We start from the raw sequence: 21,006 nt of genomic DNA on the forward strand, positions 1-21,006 counted from the left end.
TATTGATAAGGTAGTAAAGCAGTATATCAACTCCTGTTGGGGGCTGATCTTCCAAATATGGTAAGGAGCATCACTTGCTTTTTTAGAACGATGAGCTTTTTTACAAATCGATGCGTTTCAGAAAGGCAGGGCATAGTGGAACAACAATAATGTACAATGTGTAAGAAATAACTGACGATGGGCCGTTGAATTATTTAAAAATAATGCACACCCAATGTGGCAATTACACCATAGATGTGCATTATTTTTAAATATGCAAAGGTCCGGAGTCAATTATTCCACTTATACCACGGTTACCACAAGCATTGCTCTGGTGGTTATTTCAAGACATTTGACAGGTCAGGTGTGTGCATACCTGTGCAATATCTCATCAAAATAAAGAATTCAATAAGTGGAAAAAAATGTGTTTTTGAGCTATAAACCATGCAAACACTTGTATTACACCAATTACACAACATTACATAGTTTTAGCAATGTAATACGGGCTCTTTAATCTCAAATATCAACTCAGATGTGAGCGTTAATACTTCAAATCAACCAGACAGATACAGAGATGAAGGGGAAAACAGCAAGCAAGAGACGAAGTGTTGTTGAATAAAATGAAAAATTATTTATAAAATAATCTCAGTATATTTAATATAGAATGATAAAATAAGAATACAAGTAGATACATTTTTTTAATGGATTTTGTTTTTCTTCATAATAAAAACCCTTATTTAAAAACTGTATGTTGTGTTTACTTGTTATCTTTCACTAATATTTAAATTTGTATGATGAATTTAAATGTGTGTGTGTGTGTGTGTGTGTGTGTGTGTGTGTGTGTGTGTGTGTGTGTGTGTGTGTGTGTGTGTGTGTGTGCACGCGCGTGTGCATGTGCGCCTGAGCGTGCGTTTTAAATACAATTATGTAATAAATGAAACAGAGTAATGAAATAAAGGATGGTTTTTTCTCAGTTCTAGCAGAATCATAGTCGCTTATTTAAAAAAATTCTGATGTTAACAATGTGGCAATAAGATTGAGAAGATAAGATGAACAAGTTCTTAGATTTGAGACTTTATTTTATATCACTCTATTACAATGACGGCTCGTGACTGCTCATCCGAGGGGCGCTAATTTAGAATAAGTGTTCGGAGTGTCGTGTGTGTGGTTCCTTTATTCAAAATCTGTCTTCTGTGCATCAAGATATCCTGTGTGCATCAAGTGTTTTGTCAAAATAAGTGCCTGCTGCACACGTGTCAAAACCGTTTATGATAAAAGAGATTTTCCAGGGAAGCTGGAAAATGAGAATATTTTCAAAAAATTGGTGTTTCCCTTTTAACAGTAAACTCTGATTACACATGAGATTATGCGAGTATCTGGCAAACGTGAGCGTCTCTTTCATCATAAACCCTTTAGACGCCCTTTAGATGCAGCAGGCACTTATTTTGACAAGACACGTGATGCACATAGGTTCACTCGAAGCGCAGAACACATATTATGAAAAAAGGAACCACACATGACGGGCTACATACATCGCATCGAGCGCCCTTGAAAAAAGCAGTCACTGGCCACCACTGCTCCATTATATAAAATAAAGTCTGAAATAAGCAATATTCCTTAATTAAAAAATGCATGATGTACATTTTCATAATATTTGTATCAACAATCACTTAGTACAACTGATTCTGAGCAATTCACATAACTCAGTCTTGTGCTTTGAGCTCTTCTTTTACCTGGGGGATATAAATGATTCATGTTTTAACATTTCTGCTTGTTTGTGTTACTTTATGTTGACAGTTTCAGATTGTTGTGAATCATCAGACTGTTAAAAAACTCACCAGATCTCCTTTCACAGATGATCAAGAGAAGAATAACAGTAGGTGCTGTCAGTACTGCAACCTCAACGATAAAAATAATCACTGCAGACACAAACAGACACATTCACATAGAGAATATACAGTACAAACACAATCCATAACATCTTTATTGATTTCATCATTAATACAGGAAAATGAACCAACGCAGAGAAATGAACTCAGTATGACCACAATGGCTAAAGACATTTATACCTCTTATTACTGATCCAGTTCCATCCTTAATGCTGGGTGAATTTCCTAAAAGCACAAATTGTTGAACATGTCAAACTGTTTTTTTTTTTAATTGGTGCTTTTAATCATACTGACATTTTATAAAAGCATTATCACATGTGGCGGACGGTGACTTCATTTTTGAGGGCGCAGGATGCAAAGCTTCTCACAACATGTATGTAGCCCATCATGTGTGTGGCTCGTCATTTCAAAATATGTCTTCGGAGCATCATGTGAACCTATGTGCATCATGCGTCATGTCAAAATAAGTGCCTGCTGCGCACGCATCTAAAGAGTTTATGATAAAAGAGATGCTAGTGTTTGACAGATGCTCGCTTAATCTCATGCGTAATTAGAGTTTAGTGTTAAGTTAGTGTCTTGTGAGTATTTTGTGAACGTGAGCGTCTCTTTTATCATAAACCCTTTAAACATTTGTGCAGAAGGCACTTATTTTGACATGACGTATGATGCACATAGGTTCACATGACACAACAAACACATATTTTGAAATGACGAGAAACACACGACACTCCCAACACATATTTAAAATTTGCACCCCTCGGAAGAGCAGTCACCGGCCACCACTGATGATCAAACTAAGCAGGTGGGGTTGGGGAGCAATGCAATGCATGTTATCTAAACATAGCAATCTTAGGGTGACCGTATGTGCCTTTTTTCCCGGATGCGTCCTGGCCAGGATTTCGGGTGCGTCTTCAGGAAGTCGTATTTGCCGACCGCATACGTCATAGAGGATTATTATTATTACTACAGAAAAGCAACCGTTACATTTTAAGGTAAGAAAGAAACTACGATTGTATGTCTTATGTTTTTAACTGAATGGCGTATGTGGTTGTCAAATACGACTTCCGGAAGACGCACCGAAATCCTGGCCAGGACGCGTCCGGGAAGAATGACACGTATGGTCACCCTAAGCAATCTGTTACAAGTAGATTACTGTCAAGTTTTTTTAAGTTTCCAAAACACTAAACCAAGTGTAACTGAAATAACATTAAAACATAATGTGTTCACTCAACTTAATTTGTTGAAATTCATGTAAAAAATTTTATTTGTGTTGACCCAACTTACTTTACTTGCTTTTTTTAAATAAACATTTCTTTATTTTTTATCATAATGAATGGTGCTGACAGGAAGCACAAGTAAGTTTACTGCATGACCATTTGCACATGATTATTCAATGGGTAAAGCTGGATACATGGCAAAATGGTATTAACATGCTCATCCTGAACCTGCGCTCACTTCACCTCCAAAAACTTATACATAACAGAAAACTTCTCATTTTCAACATTACAGAATATTACACAATAACATGTCATGTCCTCATAACTTTCATATTGCTTAAAAACACACAGTTTAGTACCATATACTGACTTTATTTTTCATAAGAGCAAAGCATGCTGGGAACTCAGTCCTCTTCATAGATTCAGTCAAGATATGGCCACACCAAAAGATATTTTAAATCTTATCAGATTTTCAAAATGTAAGAGACCACAAATCTGATGAAAAAATTGATGATTTAACACATTGGTTCTTATACCATCATTTTGTGGTGTGCGCACCATCAGATTAACGACGCAAATCTCCGCTGAGAACAGCAGAAATCTTGCAATGTTTCTCACATCCAAACCTGACTTCACAGTAAACAAATTCAGCCCAAATATCTTGTGATGTGTACCCAGCTTTTGTCCCAAATGTTGCCCCAGATGTTGTCCCAACACAAACTAATTAAGTAAACTTCCAAATAATCTTTATTAAGTAAACTTAGCAAGCAGTATTTTCAAAAAGAAAGATTAAAGGTGCTTTAAGCAAATTCACATGTTTTAGGCCATAACACATTTTTTGTTTCATACAGTAAACATCTCTTCACTATCTGCTAGCTGCCTGTCCCCTGAACACACTGTAAAGAACGCAGTCTCTGTAGACAGCCCAGGCTTCACAAACTGCAACAAAAACAAAGTGGTCAAAACTACCACCACGAAACATAACAAAGGGATTGGGCGCGTTCATGACTCGTTCAGAGGGCACGGAGGGGAGGGGGAGGGGACGAGTTAGCTACGCTCAGTTTTATTTGACAACACTTCAAATGTCAACAAGAAGTGACGTCACACAGATTGCATAGAGTGCCCTTAAGTTATGTCAAAGAGTTACCCACTAATGTCAGTATTATGCATTGGAATTGTGTGAACAAAAAACTAAAACAAATTTGTAGCATTAATCTAAACTGCTTTAGCAAAATGAACAACATTTAAAAATAATTTTTACCGCAAGATGTTCTGGATATTTTCTAGGACCATATTTATCTAGTTGGGAAAAAATCTGCAACCTGAACATTAAAAAAATGATAATTAAATCCATCAACATTCCAAAACAATCTTGTTAATGCAAGTACAATAAAAGTCTTAGGCTACAAATCTACCTTGGTCATAAAGAGAAAAATAAATTATCTTAAGGGAAGTAACACCCAAAAAAAGATTAAAGTGAAGCTGAGCAATACAGGGAATCCACGAAAAAAACAAAACAAGGAATCAACCTTTCTCAACCAAAACACCCAATGGGGGCAAAACATGGATTATAATTTTTTTTAACAAGACCACACAAGGCAAAAAAGGGACAAGTGTGGGGCATTAAACAATAACAGGATAATTAATCAGGGAATATGGGAGTGGGGTCAATGCGCAGAACAGGAGAGCACTGGTTCTCACATGTCACTTGGCTGTGTGCATATGAGATGCATATATTTGAATCTAGAGTTGTTATTGTCTTTAACATTACAGACAGAGCCGATGCACCCTATACGCAGGCTACGCGAGCTGCGTAGGGCCCCGCACCACTGTTCTTAACTTCATGCAGCCCTGCACAGACCAGCTAGCGAGTGACATCATTGTGCCGCCAGAGCCATTTAAATTATGCAGCTAAACATGCGGTTGACACGCCTACACTCTTAGAAAGGATTTACACATCTTTGTGCGTTAAGCTTTTAACACATTGGGCCCTATTTTAACGATCTGAAACGCAAGTGCGAAGCGCAACGCGCAAGTGAGTTTGTGGGCGGATCTTGGGCGCTGTTGCTATTTTCCCGGCGTGAGAAATAGCTCTTGCGCCGGGCGCAAATCAATAAGGGGTTGGTCTGAAGTAGGTTCATTATTCATAGGTGTGGTTTGGGCGTAACGTCAAATAAACCAATCAGAACGCTAGCCAACATTCCCTTTAAACGCAAGGGCGCAAGTTCCATGGCGGGTTGCTATTATTATGACGGATTTACCAGGCGCACGACAGGAGCGGTTCACAGCCGAGGAGACCGACGTCCTTGTACGGGGGAATCCCACGCTTGCCAGCATAAATCGGGCACGCCGTGTAACGGGAGGTGGATCTGCCTCAGGACTTGACGCCAGCAGAGGACATCGCTGCGTCCACCCTCACCGCTGAAAGGGTTTGGGGGCTTTGAAATCGGACCCAAGAAACGCAAGCAAGGTCCAACCCCAAAGTACTCTTACAAATCAAGTTTATATACATTAAGGTTTCTTATGAAAACATTTTAATTATTATTTACATAAAATAAACGTAATACAGCCACACAACAAAGTTATGAAAATATTTTAATCGTTATTTGCATGAGAATAAATAAAAACTATCACCACAATGCTCACCACTATGATTCCCCTTATCTCGTGTATTAATATTTTTAAGTGTAACAATTTATGATTTGCAAAAATAACTGTTGCATCTGTGTAGATTAGATAAGCAAAGTGTATGCGCGTTGTGCACCCTATACATTATGGTCAAGCATGCGCCCTTAAAATAGCATAATGAACAACGCGCAACGCGCCACTGACTTTAAACTTTTTTTTCTGGTCAGTGGCGCAATTGTTTTTTGAAACTGCAAAATAGCATCAGGGATGGTTTGCGCCGGAACACGCCTCTTTTTTTGCGCTGAACCACCCAGGGAGCGCAAGTTCATTCCCTAGTTTGCCGACGTGCTTCTGTGACGGGAAAAACCCGCTGTGCGCCGGGGCAAAATACGAATGATACATGCGTCACGGACAAAGTCAATTGCGCTGGGTGCAAGATAGACCCCATTATGTGTAATTTTAAGACATTATGTGTCATTTTGTGTTGATTTTGTGTTAAAATATAACACAAGTTGTGGTAAAAATAACACAAAATGTGTTGTTTCAATAATAACACAGAGATGTGTGGATTCTGGGACATGGATATGGTTTAAAGCTATCGGCCCGGAGCAGGAAAGGCAAGCGCTGTGAAGGTGAAGTAAAAAGATTAAGAACACATTAATGTTTTAAATTCCTATTTAGTCTTGAATAACCATGCCATGGATTTATAACAAACATTGCAGTCCATATCCCTAGATTCAGTTTTAGTCCAGTCCAGTCTGTTTTGTTAGAAATGCTTGTATACATTAATAATCAAAATCTTTCAAATGTTATAAAAAAATAAACACATTTATTCATGCAAGATGTTGTGTGACTCCTGTTAGCATTTTAAAACAATGTACATTAGGTCTCATGTTTGCATATTTAGAGAGTTATTTATGTATTTTGGTATGTTTATCTGTGGAGTCTGTTCATGCCTTATTTTTAAACAAAATCGGTTGAGTTGTTTGTCTAAAAGCTATTTTGGTTTTATTTTATTCATAATTTTAAATTTGTTTCTCTGATGTTCTACATCTTCTAAAAAGTAATATATTTGGCAGTAGACTTTTTCTAAGTACTAATGTAACAGATTAAGGGCTTTTCAGAAAACGTATTAAAGGAAGTATTCTGATGAGTGTCAGATAATGTGGAGGAGTTATAGTTTAGCTTCTGTGTACATTATATATTTTCACCATGTATTCTGTAATCTTTAGTGGAATACATTTTTAATGTAAATCTTTTAACCATGCAGACAGTTTGTCCTGGACAAGAGATTGTGGTATCCTCTGTAAACATTTAAGTCTAGGGCGGTTTCCTGGACAGGGATTAGCTCAAACCAGGACTAGGCCTTAGTTTAATTTACGATATTTAAGTAATCTTTAAAAGTATCATTTATAAATAAACATTACTGTGTGTTAATTTAATTTAATTTAAAAACAAATGAAAGCCATTTAAAAGCAAAATAACTTTTTTTAGTTGAATTCTTTTAAATGTCATGTTCTTCCTGAACCTATTTTTTTAAACCCTATCACTCTAAAAACAAATGGTGCTATATAGCCCCAAAAGTGGTTCTTTGCCCGTAATCATAGAAGAACTGTTTTTATTGCCATATACCACCAGTGAAGCACCAGTGTAGAACCAAATAGGACCAAATAGCACCACATATGGTTCTACATAGCACTATTTGGTTCTACACAGGTGCTTCACTGGTGCTTCACAGGTGCTATATGGCACTAAAAACAGTTCTTCTATGATTACGAGCAAAGAACCACTTTTGGTACTATATAGCACCATTTGTTTTTAGAGTTTATTGTGTAATGTTGCTAAAATAGCATAAATAATACCTGTAAAATGATAAAGCTCAAAGTTCATTGCCAGGCGAAATATTTTCTTTAACAGAATTGCTCTATAAAAGCCTACAACGAACGGCCGGTTTGGACCACTATTTCTTGCTTTAATGACGTCAGTAAAACGTTTTTTTTTTTTTTTTGACTAAACTCCGCCCACAGGAATACGTCAGTCACCAGCTTTGGCTCAAATGGCTCTGCTAAGCTAAGCTGCTGTCGAATCACAACACACTAAACAAACTACACAATCAGAACTTGTTACGTATTTCTGAAGGAGGGACTTCATACAAGGAAGACATCAGCCTGTTTTGAGGACAGTGAAAACATCGCTATACAGATAAGTAAATTGTGTGAAAAATACAGCGTTTTTTATACGTGTAACATGAACACACGTTATATTGCCCACTATAAACACAATCAAAGCTTCAAAAACAAATAATTAACTAAATCCACTAAATATAACTTAAAACAACTAATCTCTAGTCAAGATAAATAAAAATAATAAATTAAAATCAGTTGTAAATCTGAGTTGATTCAACAAAAATTTTTAAGGTAGCAAAGAATTTTTTACAATGTGGGCATTTTATGTTTTTACCTTTTATTTTTTGTCTTTCACTCACTATTACATAGAAACAAATGAACCACAACTGCAAAAATCTTTCACAATACGTCTTTAAGAAAGCCTTATAGATATAATGATGCTTATTTATATTCTTACCCAAATTCCCGACAGTGTATCTGGCCAATCCTTTAACTTCAGTTCCTGTAATAATCTGACATCTCAACTCTCTGTTGTCGTCTTCATTCAGGAGTGTTGTATTCAGACTGCTGTTACAGTGTTCTGTTGAAGATGAGATCTGATATCTGGAGTCTGATTGTAGATTAACACCAGCTCCATTTATCCACATCAGTTGCAATCCCTCAATAATAAACAAACTCTTACAAAAATAGTTATCATATGAATACACGTGACAGGAGAGAGTGACAGAGCTGCCTGGTTCCATCTCAGATAGTGGAGATACTGCAACAGAAATTAAAACACAAATCACACATTTGAGAGACTTGTAAACATTTAAGTTTGATGCTCTTTTAAATAAAATATAATTTAAGAGTTTAAATCCAAAACACTCTAAGTGCATCTGACATTTTTCTTGTAAATGAGCATTTTTATTAGACTCTTAGTGGATTCTTCCAACAAACCGGTATTTCTGCACTGCAAAATATGACTTTACGAAGTGTTTTTGTCTTGTTTTAAGTACAAATATCTGTAAATTCTTAAATCAATATGCATTTTTTTGATGAGCAAAATAACCAAAGAAAATAAGTCTAGTTTTTAGAATTTAAGTGAATTTGTGCTTAAAACAAGCAGAAAAATCTGCTAATGGAATACACTGCAAAAAATGACTTTCTTATTTAGTATTTTTGTCTTGTTTTTAGTAGAAATTTCTATTGTATTTTGTATTTTCTTGATGAGCAAAAAATGACCTAAGATAAGGTCATTTTTTAGCCAAAAAATATACAATTTAAAGAGCCACACAGATCCAAAATCGAAACTGACCTGTTTTGCAGTGTGTCATGTAGCTGTCCATCAATGTAAACAATGTGCAAGGTAGTTGAACCAAAAAGTGCACGATTAATAAAGTTATTGGCTTCTAAAGTAGGGAGTCGACTTTGAATCGCTGAAACAAGTTATCATGAGTTATCATGGACTGAGTCTCCTGCCTGCCTTTTTTTCACGTCACACGAGATATTAATCTCTGCCTAAAGCCTTGCCCGCGGGAAAAATGAAAACTATGAACTGCCCACAGCAAGTTAGTGTGTAAACATCATATCACGCTGTGTTTTCAGTTTCTGTTGTTTTCCAGGGCGTAGGGGCCATTATACGTGAGGGGGACACGTCCCCCCCATTTTTAAAAACGAAATTATAGGCTTAAAGGCGGAGTCCACAATGTTTGAAAAACGCTTTGGAAAAGGAGACGGGCCCACTACCAAAACACACTTATAGCCAATCAAATCAAATGCCGGGTTGCGTATGTGTGGGGCGGGTCTATCAACAGAAGGTCCAGATTCTATTGGGGTAGGGGCGTGTTTGTTTGGGTGATTTCAAATATCAACATTGGCTTTCAAACATCAACATTGGCTTTCAAACATCATGGACTCCGCCTTTAAGTGCAGGTTAATGAACTATAATGTGAAATTAATATTAATGTTCAATAAATCAAAGTATTGTGTTGTGTCACATATTACTAGTTCTTTGTTACATGTAAAGTAGACCATTTTTTGTCAGTGGGTAATGATTGCCCTTTTCACCAGCTACCACCACAACAAGTACATTTCAGATCTGTGCAACACTGCAACAGGCATGTGGTTTAAAACAGTGGTTCTTAACGTTATTCCTCGAGGCCCACTGCCCTGCACATTTTGTATGTCTCCCTTATTTAACACACCTGATTCAAATCATCAGCTCATTAGAAGAGATCTCAATGAACTGAACTGAGTCTGCCAGATAAAAGAGACATACAAAACATGCAGGGCAGTGGGCCTCGAGGAATAACGTTAAGAACCACTGGTTTAAAAGATGGCAAGTAAAATAAAAAGCACATCTGTATGCAATACAGTTTCATTATTGTTCATTATTATCCAGAACGGCTTAATATAACTAATTTGTGCGACCAAATCACGTTTTGCCCCAGTAACTGAAAAAGTTAGTAGCGCAAGTGCTAAAAGGTTAGTGTTGTTCCCTGATAAAATAAAGTATGTTTTTATACAGTTCATAGTATGTAGTCATTTGGTTGTAGTTATATTAGATTGCTTCTCTCTGTTTTTATAATCTACCCAGTCTGTCACTTCATATACCCTCCTACAAACAAAGTAGTACAATCCGTTCCAAAAGTTATTAGAAATGAGCATTTAAGTGGCCTTGGTTGTTGATATCAGGCCACGTGTTTTCCTTGTCTCGTCTCTTTTACCCCGTTCCCTTGTCATTCTCATTGGTTTGATTGTTTGATCCCTAGCAGCTGTTGCCCTCTTGATTTACTCCCTTATTTAAAGCACTTGTGTTTCATCTCCTGTGCTCTTTCGTTTTGTATTTGCTGTTTAAGTCAAGTGTTCTAGTCGGGTGTTCTAGTCGGGTGTTCTAGTCGGGTGTTCTAGTCGGGTGTTCTAGTCGGGTGTTCTAGTCGGGTGTTCTAGTCGGGTGTTCTAGTCGGGTGTTCTAGTCGGGTGTTCTAGTTAGTGATGGCGAAGTGAAGCTTTCTTGAAGCAGTGAAGCTTTCAACCCAATTGTATCGGAAAAAGGTTCATTACTCGAAGCTTTTCAAATCAGAGCTCAATGAGGACCTCTGCTGGTGAAAGTGCTGTTTCACAACATGTTCCACAACCAAACAACGTATTAATTTAATTATAAAAGCAAAACTTAATGGATTGACAAATTAAGGATAGATTCATAAATAAATGTAACACTATATTAAATACATGACCAAAGCATGTTCCATTTCATGCGAATGGCACTTCAAACAAAAATAACAAATTAAGGATAGACCTTGTCTCAAAAGTATAAAGTGTGAACCAATAAAAAAATATATCATGGTATTAAGTGGTGCAGAAAAGGCTTTTTACTACTAATATATTCTATATATATCATAAACTCACTATACAGTAATCGATTCCGTGTAATGCAATACTCCAATACAACCGATGAGGGCGCGCCGCGCATCGCACAATTCTAAACCTTTGAATCAGATAACGAAGCAGTCACGTGGGTGTGTGTGAAACGAAGCTTCGGACGTCATTGGTCACGTGATTTTGCCAGAACGAATCAAGCTTCGATACAAAGCTTCAATGAAAATCGGTTCGTTTTTTTTGACACACGCTTCGGAGCTTCGGTGTCACTGGTAACATCACTAGTTCTAGTCGGGTGTTCTAGTCGGGTGTTCTAGTCGGGTGTTCTAGTCGGGTGTTCTAGTCGGGTGTTCTAGTCGGGTGTTCTAGTCGGGTGTTCTAGTCGGGTGTTCTAGTCGGGTGTTCTAGTCGGGTGTTCTAGTCGGGTGTTCTAGTCGAGTTTTGTGTTAAATCTGTCTAGTGTCTATTTTGTTTGCCTCCTCGTGGGCCTTTGTTTGTCTATTATTAAAGTGTTTTCTGTTTACCCCTGACATCGCTTGCTTTTGGGTTTATTTGTCCCCTGTTCCTGACAGAAAGAATATACTAAACGTTTGGCTGTGAAAGATGGTTCAGTATCCACTTTATTTGGAACAACGTGCGTCTTCTAACCACAACCTGTAAGTATGATTATAGCTACATACTTGCTTAAATGAGTGTAAAATGTTAGTTTCTATCATCGTTTTTATTGCTTTGTTTAATGATAAATGATGTTGTTGTTTAAACTATGAATACTGTCAGAGAGTCATGTTAGCAAGTGGCTAACCCATGCTCACTTATGGTTTTCCTATGACCTGGTTAGCTTACATAAATGCTTAAATGAGTGTAAAATGTTAGTTTCTATCGTCATTTTTATTGCTTTGTTTAATGATAAATGATGTCGTTGTTTAAACTATGAATACTGTCAGAGAGAAATGTTAGCAAGTGGCTAACCCATGCTCACTTATGGTTTTCCTATGACCTGGTTAGCTTACATAAATGCTTAAATGAGTGTAAAATGTTAGTTTCTATCATCGTTTTTATTGCTTTGTTTAATGATAAATGATGTCGTTGTTTAAACTATGAATACTGTCAGAGAGTCATGTTAGCAAGTGGCTAACCCATGCTCACTTATGGTTTTCCTATGACCTGGTTAGCTTACATAAATGCTTAAATGAGTGTAAAATGTTAGTTTCTATCGTCATTTTTATTGCTTGGATGAATGATGTGTATTGATGTCGATAATGTCTTCTCAGTAAATCATGTTAGCACTAGGTCAATACATGTTGCACTATTGTTGGTCTGTGTTACTGATCTGTGGTCTGTGCGGAGACTGTGTCAGTTGACCAATCAGAGCAGAGTAGGCTACTGAAAGGTGGGGTTAAGGAAGGCTGAGTCATTGAACGGCTTCACACGAATCGTTTGGGGATCTCTGAGAAATGGGGTAATTTTAAATTTATATTTTCAGAAAATGACAAAAGTGTTTTTTGACCTTGCATGCATTTAAACCTGTTGTCCGGGACTTATAAACAGTGATAGGACGCTTAAAATTGTCATCTTACTGGCTCTTTAGGTGAATTTGTGCTTAAAACAAGCAAAATTATCTGCCAATGGGGTGGGGAAAAAATCTTACAAAAATGGTGTCTTTTTTTCTTAAACACTTAATTCAAGCAAAATTTTCTTCCTCATTGGCAGATATGTTTTCTTATTTTTTGCAGTGTGGACGTGTTACAGAGTATTTTTGTACAAACCCTTCGCCAGGGTTCGTTCAAGTTTCGGAAAGTTTTATTTGAACACTGCTACACATCTTACGTATCATGGGTAGACCTTGCGTATCATTTATTTTTATGGGCTCTTCCCCACACGTCAATAAGCAGGAGACCGAGAGCCGAGGACGCTAATTTACAGGAATCGCTTCACAAAGTAGCGTTAGTAATAACACAAAGTTAAACAAATAAGCACAGCAAACAGTGTGTTAAACATACTGCGGTAAAATGTGGATTTTTTTATAACATGATATAGTTAAGCAGCATCACATCACGGTTGAAAATGTGACAGATTTAATGACAATTCACTAAACAAGTAATTAATATTAAGCCACTTACATTTTAGACGCAATGTTGACTGTTTTTGTTGTTTCAGCAGCGAAAATAGTAAAGATAACAGCAGAACCATAACGTGTCAGTCTCACTGCAGGCAGCACTCAATCGTGATCAAATACGTTTAAAATATATATTTTTTTAAATCAGACCAAACACATTTTTATTTTTATTCAGGAGTTATATATGTACAAAACAATAACTTTTAATTAATAACAGTGGCCTATTGATAAAAACATGGAGCTGGTGAACAGGTGAAGGGAGACCGCAGGTTCGTCCAGGGCGGGCACTGGTGACTCACAGGGCGGGCCCGGCCCCCTAAAGCCCGCCCATGGCGCCGGGACTGGGTCATTATGTTGGAAATCAACATGAACATGTAGTGAATCATAAGTTATCCTGAGTTGTTGTAAACAATGTTGCTCCTCTTGCAGTTCGTGAATCCTTCTTCCGAATGTTTCTGTGCGTTATTAAAAAGAATCAGTACAGCTAATCTGTCTTTTATAAATCTGATACGAATGTAGCAGGATGACGTATGTCCTTGCTATTGGTTGACGCAGGGTAAAACTGCCAACCAGTTAGAGTATACTTCAGAGGGTATTCACCTTATTTTCCACGACAACAAGGGCGGCGCCATTGCGCTCATTTTGTCAACGTGCATTTATATTAAACCTTTACAATGTGATCAGATATTGTGCAGTTATATTTAATCTTTACAACGTGATCAGATGTTACCTGTCATGCAGTTATATAAACCTTTACAGTGTGATCAGATATTATCTGTAAGGAATTTCTTAAACCATATGTGAGCTTTGTAGATTCCACTTGAAAGGATTTAAGTCTCCTGATTTGAATGAATAAGTGTTGGCAAGTTTGCAAATGAATTCTATCATGGTACATTACCACATAAAAACGGAATAGTTATTGGACTGGCTAAGGTGCACATTTGCTTTAAAAAACACGAAATCACTGAAATATTGGTAGGCATAAGTACTTTAATAATTTTCAATGCTGCTCCTTCTGACAGGACGAGTTAATTAAAGGAATATTCCATTTTCTTAAAAGAAAAATCCAGATAATTTACTCACCACAATGTCATCCAAAATGTTGATGTCTTTCTTTGTTCAGTCGAGATGAAATTATGTTTTTTGAGGAAAACATTGCAAGATTTTTCTCATCTTAATGGACTTTAATAGACACCAACAATTAACACTTAATTCAACACTTAACAGTTTTTTTCAACGGAGTTTCAAAGGACTCTAAATGATCCCAAACGAGGCATAAGGGTCTTGTCTAGCAAAACGATTGTCATTTTTGACCAGAAAAATAACAAATATGCTCTTTTAAACCACAACTTTTCGTTTAGGTCCGGTCCAGCGCGACCTAACGTAAATGCGTAGTGACGTAGGGAGGTCACGTGTTACATATATAAAAACGCACATTTGCGGACCATTTTAAACAATAAACTGACACAAAGACATTAATTAGTATCAGTTGACATACAACAACGTAGGAACGGTCCTCTTTCACCACATTTGTAAACACTGGGGCGGAGTTTCGCGTTTGTCCTCTGTGACCTCTTGACGTGATGACGTATTGCGTCGGGTCACGCTAGCGCATGACGACCAAATCTAAACGAGAAGTTGTGTTTTTAAAGTGGATATTTGTTATTTTTATTGTCAAAAATGACAATCGTTTTGCTAGATAAGACCCTTATGCCTCGTTTGGGATCGTTTAGAGTCCTTTGAAACTCCGTTGAAAAAACTGTTAAGTGTTGAGTTGAGTGTTAAGTGGTGGTGTCCATTAAAGTCCATTAAAATGAGAAAAATCCTGCAATGTTTTCCTCAAAAAACATAATTTCTTCTCGACTGATCAAAGAAAGACATCAACATTTTGGATGACATGGTGGGGAGTAAATTATCTGGATTTTTCTTTTAAGAAAATGGAATATTCCTTTAAATATGTCCAATAGGTTACTTGCCGCGGCTGCTTATCGTCTAACCACGAGACGATTGATGGGACAATATAAGACTATCCAAGCGTCGTATGAAGTTTTCTCCGTGCTCCTAATTTAAAACATTTACAGCAGGTGCGATATTTGTCATTTTACTAAAGTTATAGTGAACTACAAACAATCTTCTAACCACCAAACTAGCTACCGAATGCACTGTGCCATATTAGCAGCGGAAGTCGGTTGACAAAATGCGGAAGAGCGAAGAATTTAAAAGGGGCGTGGCGGAATAAGGTGAATAAGAGTCCTGAATTGTCGGTGCATGTGATGCGTCATCCAGTGGTACCGCCCTCCCGGCGACGCGGTTTTTATGAATGAACGGTAGGTGTAGGTTACACGTATGAAATCCACGTTTGCTACAACGTTTTTAATAATGAACGTTAACTGTTGCGGCCATGATAATGGTCGTCAAGTGTGCTCCCTCATCGCGGTGTATGGGGGTGGTTGTAAATTCCTGGACCAATTTTCCTTGGTATGTAGTCGTTTATATAGTAGGCTGCTTATTCGTTTGAGTAATTTAAAGAAGTGTTCTGTGCCTGGCAGGTAACATGTAGATTACACCTTAAGGGTGTCCGCAACCAAATTGAATGGGGCGGAATGTAAATCGTCAGAGATTACCGCGCTGCTTCACTCTATAGTTTCGGATATTCATGTCTGTGTGACTATGGGCAAATTACGTCGTCCGGTGTTCCGGCTATGGGACCATTTATAAGGGGTTAAAATGTATATTTCTTACTGTGAAAGCGCATGTGTTTTTCCTCTGATTGCCCCGTGGCTCGACATGAACTGATTACTTTCAGCTGTTGTTTGTTTGTTTTGTTTTATTAAATCATTTGACTGTGTTTTTTTTTTGTTTATTGGTTTTGGCTATTAATGCCTATTATTTGATTGTTAATGAGCGTCTTGATTTGTATTTGTTTTGTATTGAGTGGGAGACGTAAGCTGGGGATCGATATTACACAACTGGTTGATATTTTGCAGTGTTTCACTGACTTTGCTGTGGTATAATGTGTGGGGTGAAAACAACACGATCCCTGCTTGCAGCTCCACTTTATAATTTATTGTGTTTGTCTCTTTGTGTCCGGGATAATGATCCCTTTTAAAATGTGTAAAATAAATATTTATATTTTTTTTCCTATTTTGTGTATGTCGTCCTCGCCCCATATTTGGCAAACGAACCTTCGTGCCTTGATTAAATTTCCCGGTATGGCGTAGTCGGATTTTAGTCTAGTTTATTTGTAATGCACTTCCCTGTGCGTCACCTTGACACACAACTAAAGACTCTTCGAGATATGAAGGATGTAATGTATTTAGGAACTCAAGGTTAACATCAGATGGTGTGTGTTACACTGCAAAAAATGTTTCGAGGAAAACGTTTTTTAGTATTTTTGTCTTGTTTTCAGTAAAATATCTAAAAATTCTTAAATTGAGATGTTTTTTCTTGATAAGCAAAACGACCCAAGAAAAAAGTCTAGTTTTTAGGCCCAAAATATCAAATTTAAGTGATTTTGTGCATAAAACAAGCAAAAAAATCTGCCAATGGGGTAATGTGATATTTTTTTCTAAAAACTAGACTTTTGTCTTTGGTCATTTTGCTCATCAAGAAAATGCATCTTGATTTTTGAATTTTTTAGATATTTGTACTAACAAACAAGACAAAAATACTATGACTAATAACGTAAGAGTCAGTTTTTTGCAGTGTGAATGACCTGAAGTTAAGCAGATTTTAAGTGAAAGTATTCAATGAACATGCCGAGAGCATTCAGTTAATATTATTATTCTGACAGAGGTGGCGTTTATTGGCTTTTGAATCTGAGCTTAATTATATAATATAAAGAAAAACTGACCTTGAAGAAAATGCAGATAAACATTGGCATCAGTAAATGGAGATTTCTCCTTTTGGCGACAGATGTAACGCCCAGCATCTTCTTTTGTGACATTATAGATGTTCAGAGAGCAGTTAGGTCCCAGACTCAGTCTTTCATGATCAATCATCTTGAGATTTTTATCAAACAGTATAACGGCATATGATTGTCTTTTATAGTATATCCATGAAGTTGATGTGCAGTCAGAAAGAGTTTTATTACAAGACAAATTGACATTTTCACCATCACTCACAATCACATGGGCATCTGTCGCTCCACTGATATCTGACAAATGGTTAACATGCATATGTAACATTTAAAAGTGATCTACATTTAGTCTAATCTACATCATCTATTTTTAATTTATATACAACAATTAAACTTAAAATATAACTTAAAATTAATTTTATATCAACATTACATATATGCTAAACATAGTGTGTTACCTTTATAATCTATAATGGAAAAGCACTAAACTATATTCTCATAGAAACACCACCTGATTTAATACAAATATTTTATACAGAAATCTTTACCTGTGAGAAATCCCAGAATCATCAGTTCCAGCAGATATATGTGATACTTAGCCATTTCTGTTTGACTGGTCTTTGCCTGCTTTCACGATCCTTTCATAACATTTCATCAGCTCTTCCTGTGGTAAAGATCTTGTGATGAGAAAGCCATTACCCACGCTACATTTCTAAACATAAAACCATGTGGATTGAACAAAAACTTAATCATGTAAAAATGTTTCTTATATTGTATGTATTATATAACAGAGGTCACCTTCAGTTCCAGTTTAAAATATTGTGGATTCAACATTTGTTCTTCCAGATGGTATAAATTATAACAAATCCTGGCACATGACAACCAAACACACAGTAACTAACATGTATTTATAAATACATAACTAATAATGAATAAATTAAATAAAATATAGCTGCAAGCAGCAATGTGGGGTCAAGCACTTAAAGCACTGCAGTCAAGGCAAGCACAATAAATGTCAGAGGAAATGGGTGACCACAATGTCGATTACAAAAACAAAAATTGCAAGTAGTTCTGTGTATTTCTTTTATAGCATTTGTGTACATTTTTTATTTAGAGGAACAACAGAATTTGACTTTAACAGCATTTTCTAAACACATTAATGTACAGTACACAAACCCCCCTCTCAATTCTACAATTTAAGTGCACTACAAGGATTTTTTATTTCTCTTCTTCTTTTAAACCAACATGATCTCACGAAGTTCCGTGGGATAGTCACGGAATTTTTTGCTCATTTTTCCGTGGCATTCTCACGGATCTCCTCATATTTCCGTGGCCCTGACACGGACTTTCTTTTCCGTGGCATTCTCACGGATTGGTTACTCAACTGTTTTTTCCTATTTTCAAACCATTGTCGCTTCGGTTTAGGGTTAGATTTGGTGTTTGCGTTAGTATTTCACTTTAAGTATTGGTTTATACTATTTTTTTTTATGTATTCTTTTATATTTTCTAAACTTTAATCAATTGTCACCTGGCGTTGGGGTTAGAGTTGGGTTTGGGTAGGGATGTCATTTTATGTAAATCTAACCCTAAACCGAAGCGACAATGGTAAGAAAATAGGACAAAACAGTTGAGTAACCAATCCGTGAGAATGCCACGGAAAAGAAAGTCCGTGGACAATATGGTAAAGTTATGCCAAAATTGCAGGCTATTACTACATCTACATTTGTTATTATGTTGTTTAATGCCTGAAAAAGTCAAAATAAAGTCATACTGTTTTGAGAATATTTTTTTTAAATTAAAGGGATAGTTTGGCCAAAATTGATATTAAACCCATGATTTATTCACCCCCAAGCTGATGCACATGTCCATTGTTTTTCAGACAAACACATTTTCAGTTGTTTTAGAAAATGTTTTAGATCTTTCAGTTATTTAAATGTGAAGTTACGGGGTCCACGACCTTCAAATCCAAAAAATGTGCATCCATCCTTCACAAATTAAATCCAAACGGCTCCAGGATGATAAACAAAGGTCTTCTGATGGTAATCCGTGGGGTGTTGTTGTAGAAATATCCATATTTAAAACTTTATTAACGAAAATAACTACCTTCCGGTAGCGCCGCCATCTTAGACTCCTCTGTATTCAGGAGAGAGTATTAGCGTAGTGTACGCACTTTTCTTAGTGACGTATGACAAATTTAGAGGGTGGAGGCACAGAGCAGCAGCACCACAGTCCTGCAACGTTAGATCAGAAATGTCTTGTCTGCAAGTGTTATTTTTTTACAAAATAGAGTAATACGAGTAACGAACTCATTTAAATTTCAGTAATTGTAATTGCTTTACTTGATTAAAAAAAATACTTTGTTACATGTCGTTACTGGTAAAAGTAGTACTTTCTAACGTGTTACTCCCATCACTTGTTACGTCAACCAGTGAGGCCTAAAGTTTGGCCTCTCGCATCAAGTACCCATGACATTCGTTTTTTAAAACTGTGCTCACCGTGGCGACCACAGTGATTCAACTGGGCCTACTTCACTTGCGGCCCTTTCAGCTGTGGCTAATTGCACTTCGTCTGTCAGCGGTTCGCAATCGGCGAACCCTTGTACGGATCTCGGGGAGTTGTCTCCTTTCCCTCACCCATTGGCGGCAAGACGATTTTCTACAGTTGGGTGTGCAAATGGAGCCTACCCCGTCATGCAGAGAAGTGATCACGACGGACGCCTCCCTCTCAGGGTGGAGGGGCGAATGCCAAAATCAGGGGGTGAACGGCCTGTGGGAACCGCACCTACGAAGGTGCCATGTCAACATTCTGGAGCTAGAGGTAGTTTTACTGAAGCACAAGCACTTTTAGACAGTAGTGACGGGGAAATACGTCCTGGTCAGGACGGACACACCTCAGTGGTGTTTCATATCGATCATCAGGGCGGCACGAGGTCCCTCTCCTCTCTGCGCCTGACACGGAAGCTTCTGACTTGAGCGGAGCCGTGGTTGCTCTCCATGCGGGCGATACACGTCCCCGGCCATCTCAATGCTGCAGCAGATTCTCTGTCCTGGGGGATTTAAGCCAACAGACTGGCAGTTGTCCCTGGCGGTATTTCGGACTACGGACAGCCCTTGCCAGGTGCTATGCCTGGTACGCGCCTTGCAACGCTATGTTGATGTGACGGCTGAGTGGCGCACAACGGATCAGTTATTCGTCTGCTTTGGGGCATGTCGGAAAGGCACTGCCCTTTCTAAACAAATACTGAGTCTTTTGGCGATGCTTATCAAGCTGCTGGCATACCTACGCCGGCATCTGTGGGGTGTCATTTGACGCAGGATGTTGCAACTTCTTCGGCGACTTGGTCTTTGGGGTGCACTTTCTCATGTTTTTACAGATTGAATGTGGTCACACTCCCACCTGTTTCTTCTGCTGTGCTACCCAGTGTGGCGTAGTGTGTGGATTGTTTTGTGCCTGTGCACTTTGTTAATGAAGATGTTGAGTTCAATTGGCTCTGTGCACAATATGGCGACCGCTGACGTTTGAACTTGACTGTGCGGGCCAGTACTTCTGGTGAAAACTTCTGGTGCGGTGATCTGACAGCCAGAGCGGTAGACAGAGAGACAACAGCGACCGAGTTCCACAAACAGCGACAAAGAGATATGTTACAAGAAAGGTGACTGGCCTTCCAACAGGTAAAAAAAGTCAGCATTAGATTGTTGAGTTCCCATTCGTCATGTTTTAATAACGCAGAGATACATTTTCAGTCCTGTATATACTGCGGTATGTCAAGATCCGTAGTAGGGACAGCTTCAACCCTACCTGTATGTATGTGTAGCAGGCATCTTTCATAGTA

At 37.7% G+C, this 21,006-nt stretch overlaps 1 protein-coding gene across 1 annotated transcript; it reads right to left on the reverse strand.

Moving 5' to 3' along the window:
- Positions 1–861: 861 nt before the first annotated feature.
- LOC135731216 (uncharacterized) lies at positions 862–17,795 on the reverse strand. The gene is made up of 6 exons (XM_065249180.2): positions 17,723–17,795; positions 17,169–17,471; positions 8,297–8,599; positions 2,049–2,093; positions 1,818–1,898; positions 862–1,712 (listed from the first exon to the last, which is right to left on the reverse strand). The coding sequence occupies exons 1-6, from the start codon at positions 17,775–17,777 to the stop codon at positions 1,639–1,641; spliced, it is 861 nt and encodes a 286-aa protein (XP_065105252.2). The 5' UTR covers positions 17,778–17,795; the 3' UTR covers positions 862–1,638.
- Positions 17,796–21,006: the final 3,211 nt, after the last annotated feature.

The sequence above is a fragment of the Paramisgurnus dabryanus genome, chromosome 16 (genome assembly GCF_030506205.2).
Source record: "Paramisgurnus dabryanus chromosome 16, PD_genome_1.1, whole genome shotgun sequence".
Lineage (NCBI taxonomy): Eukaryota > Metazoa > Chordata > Actinopteri > Cypriniformes > Cobitidae > Paramisgurnus > Paramisgurnus dabryanus.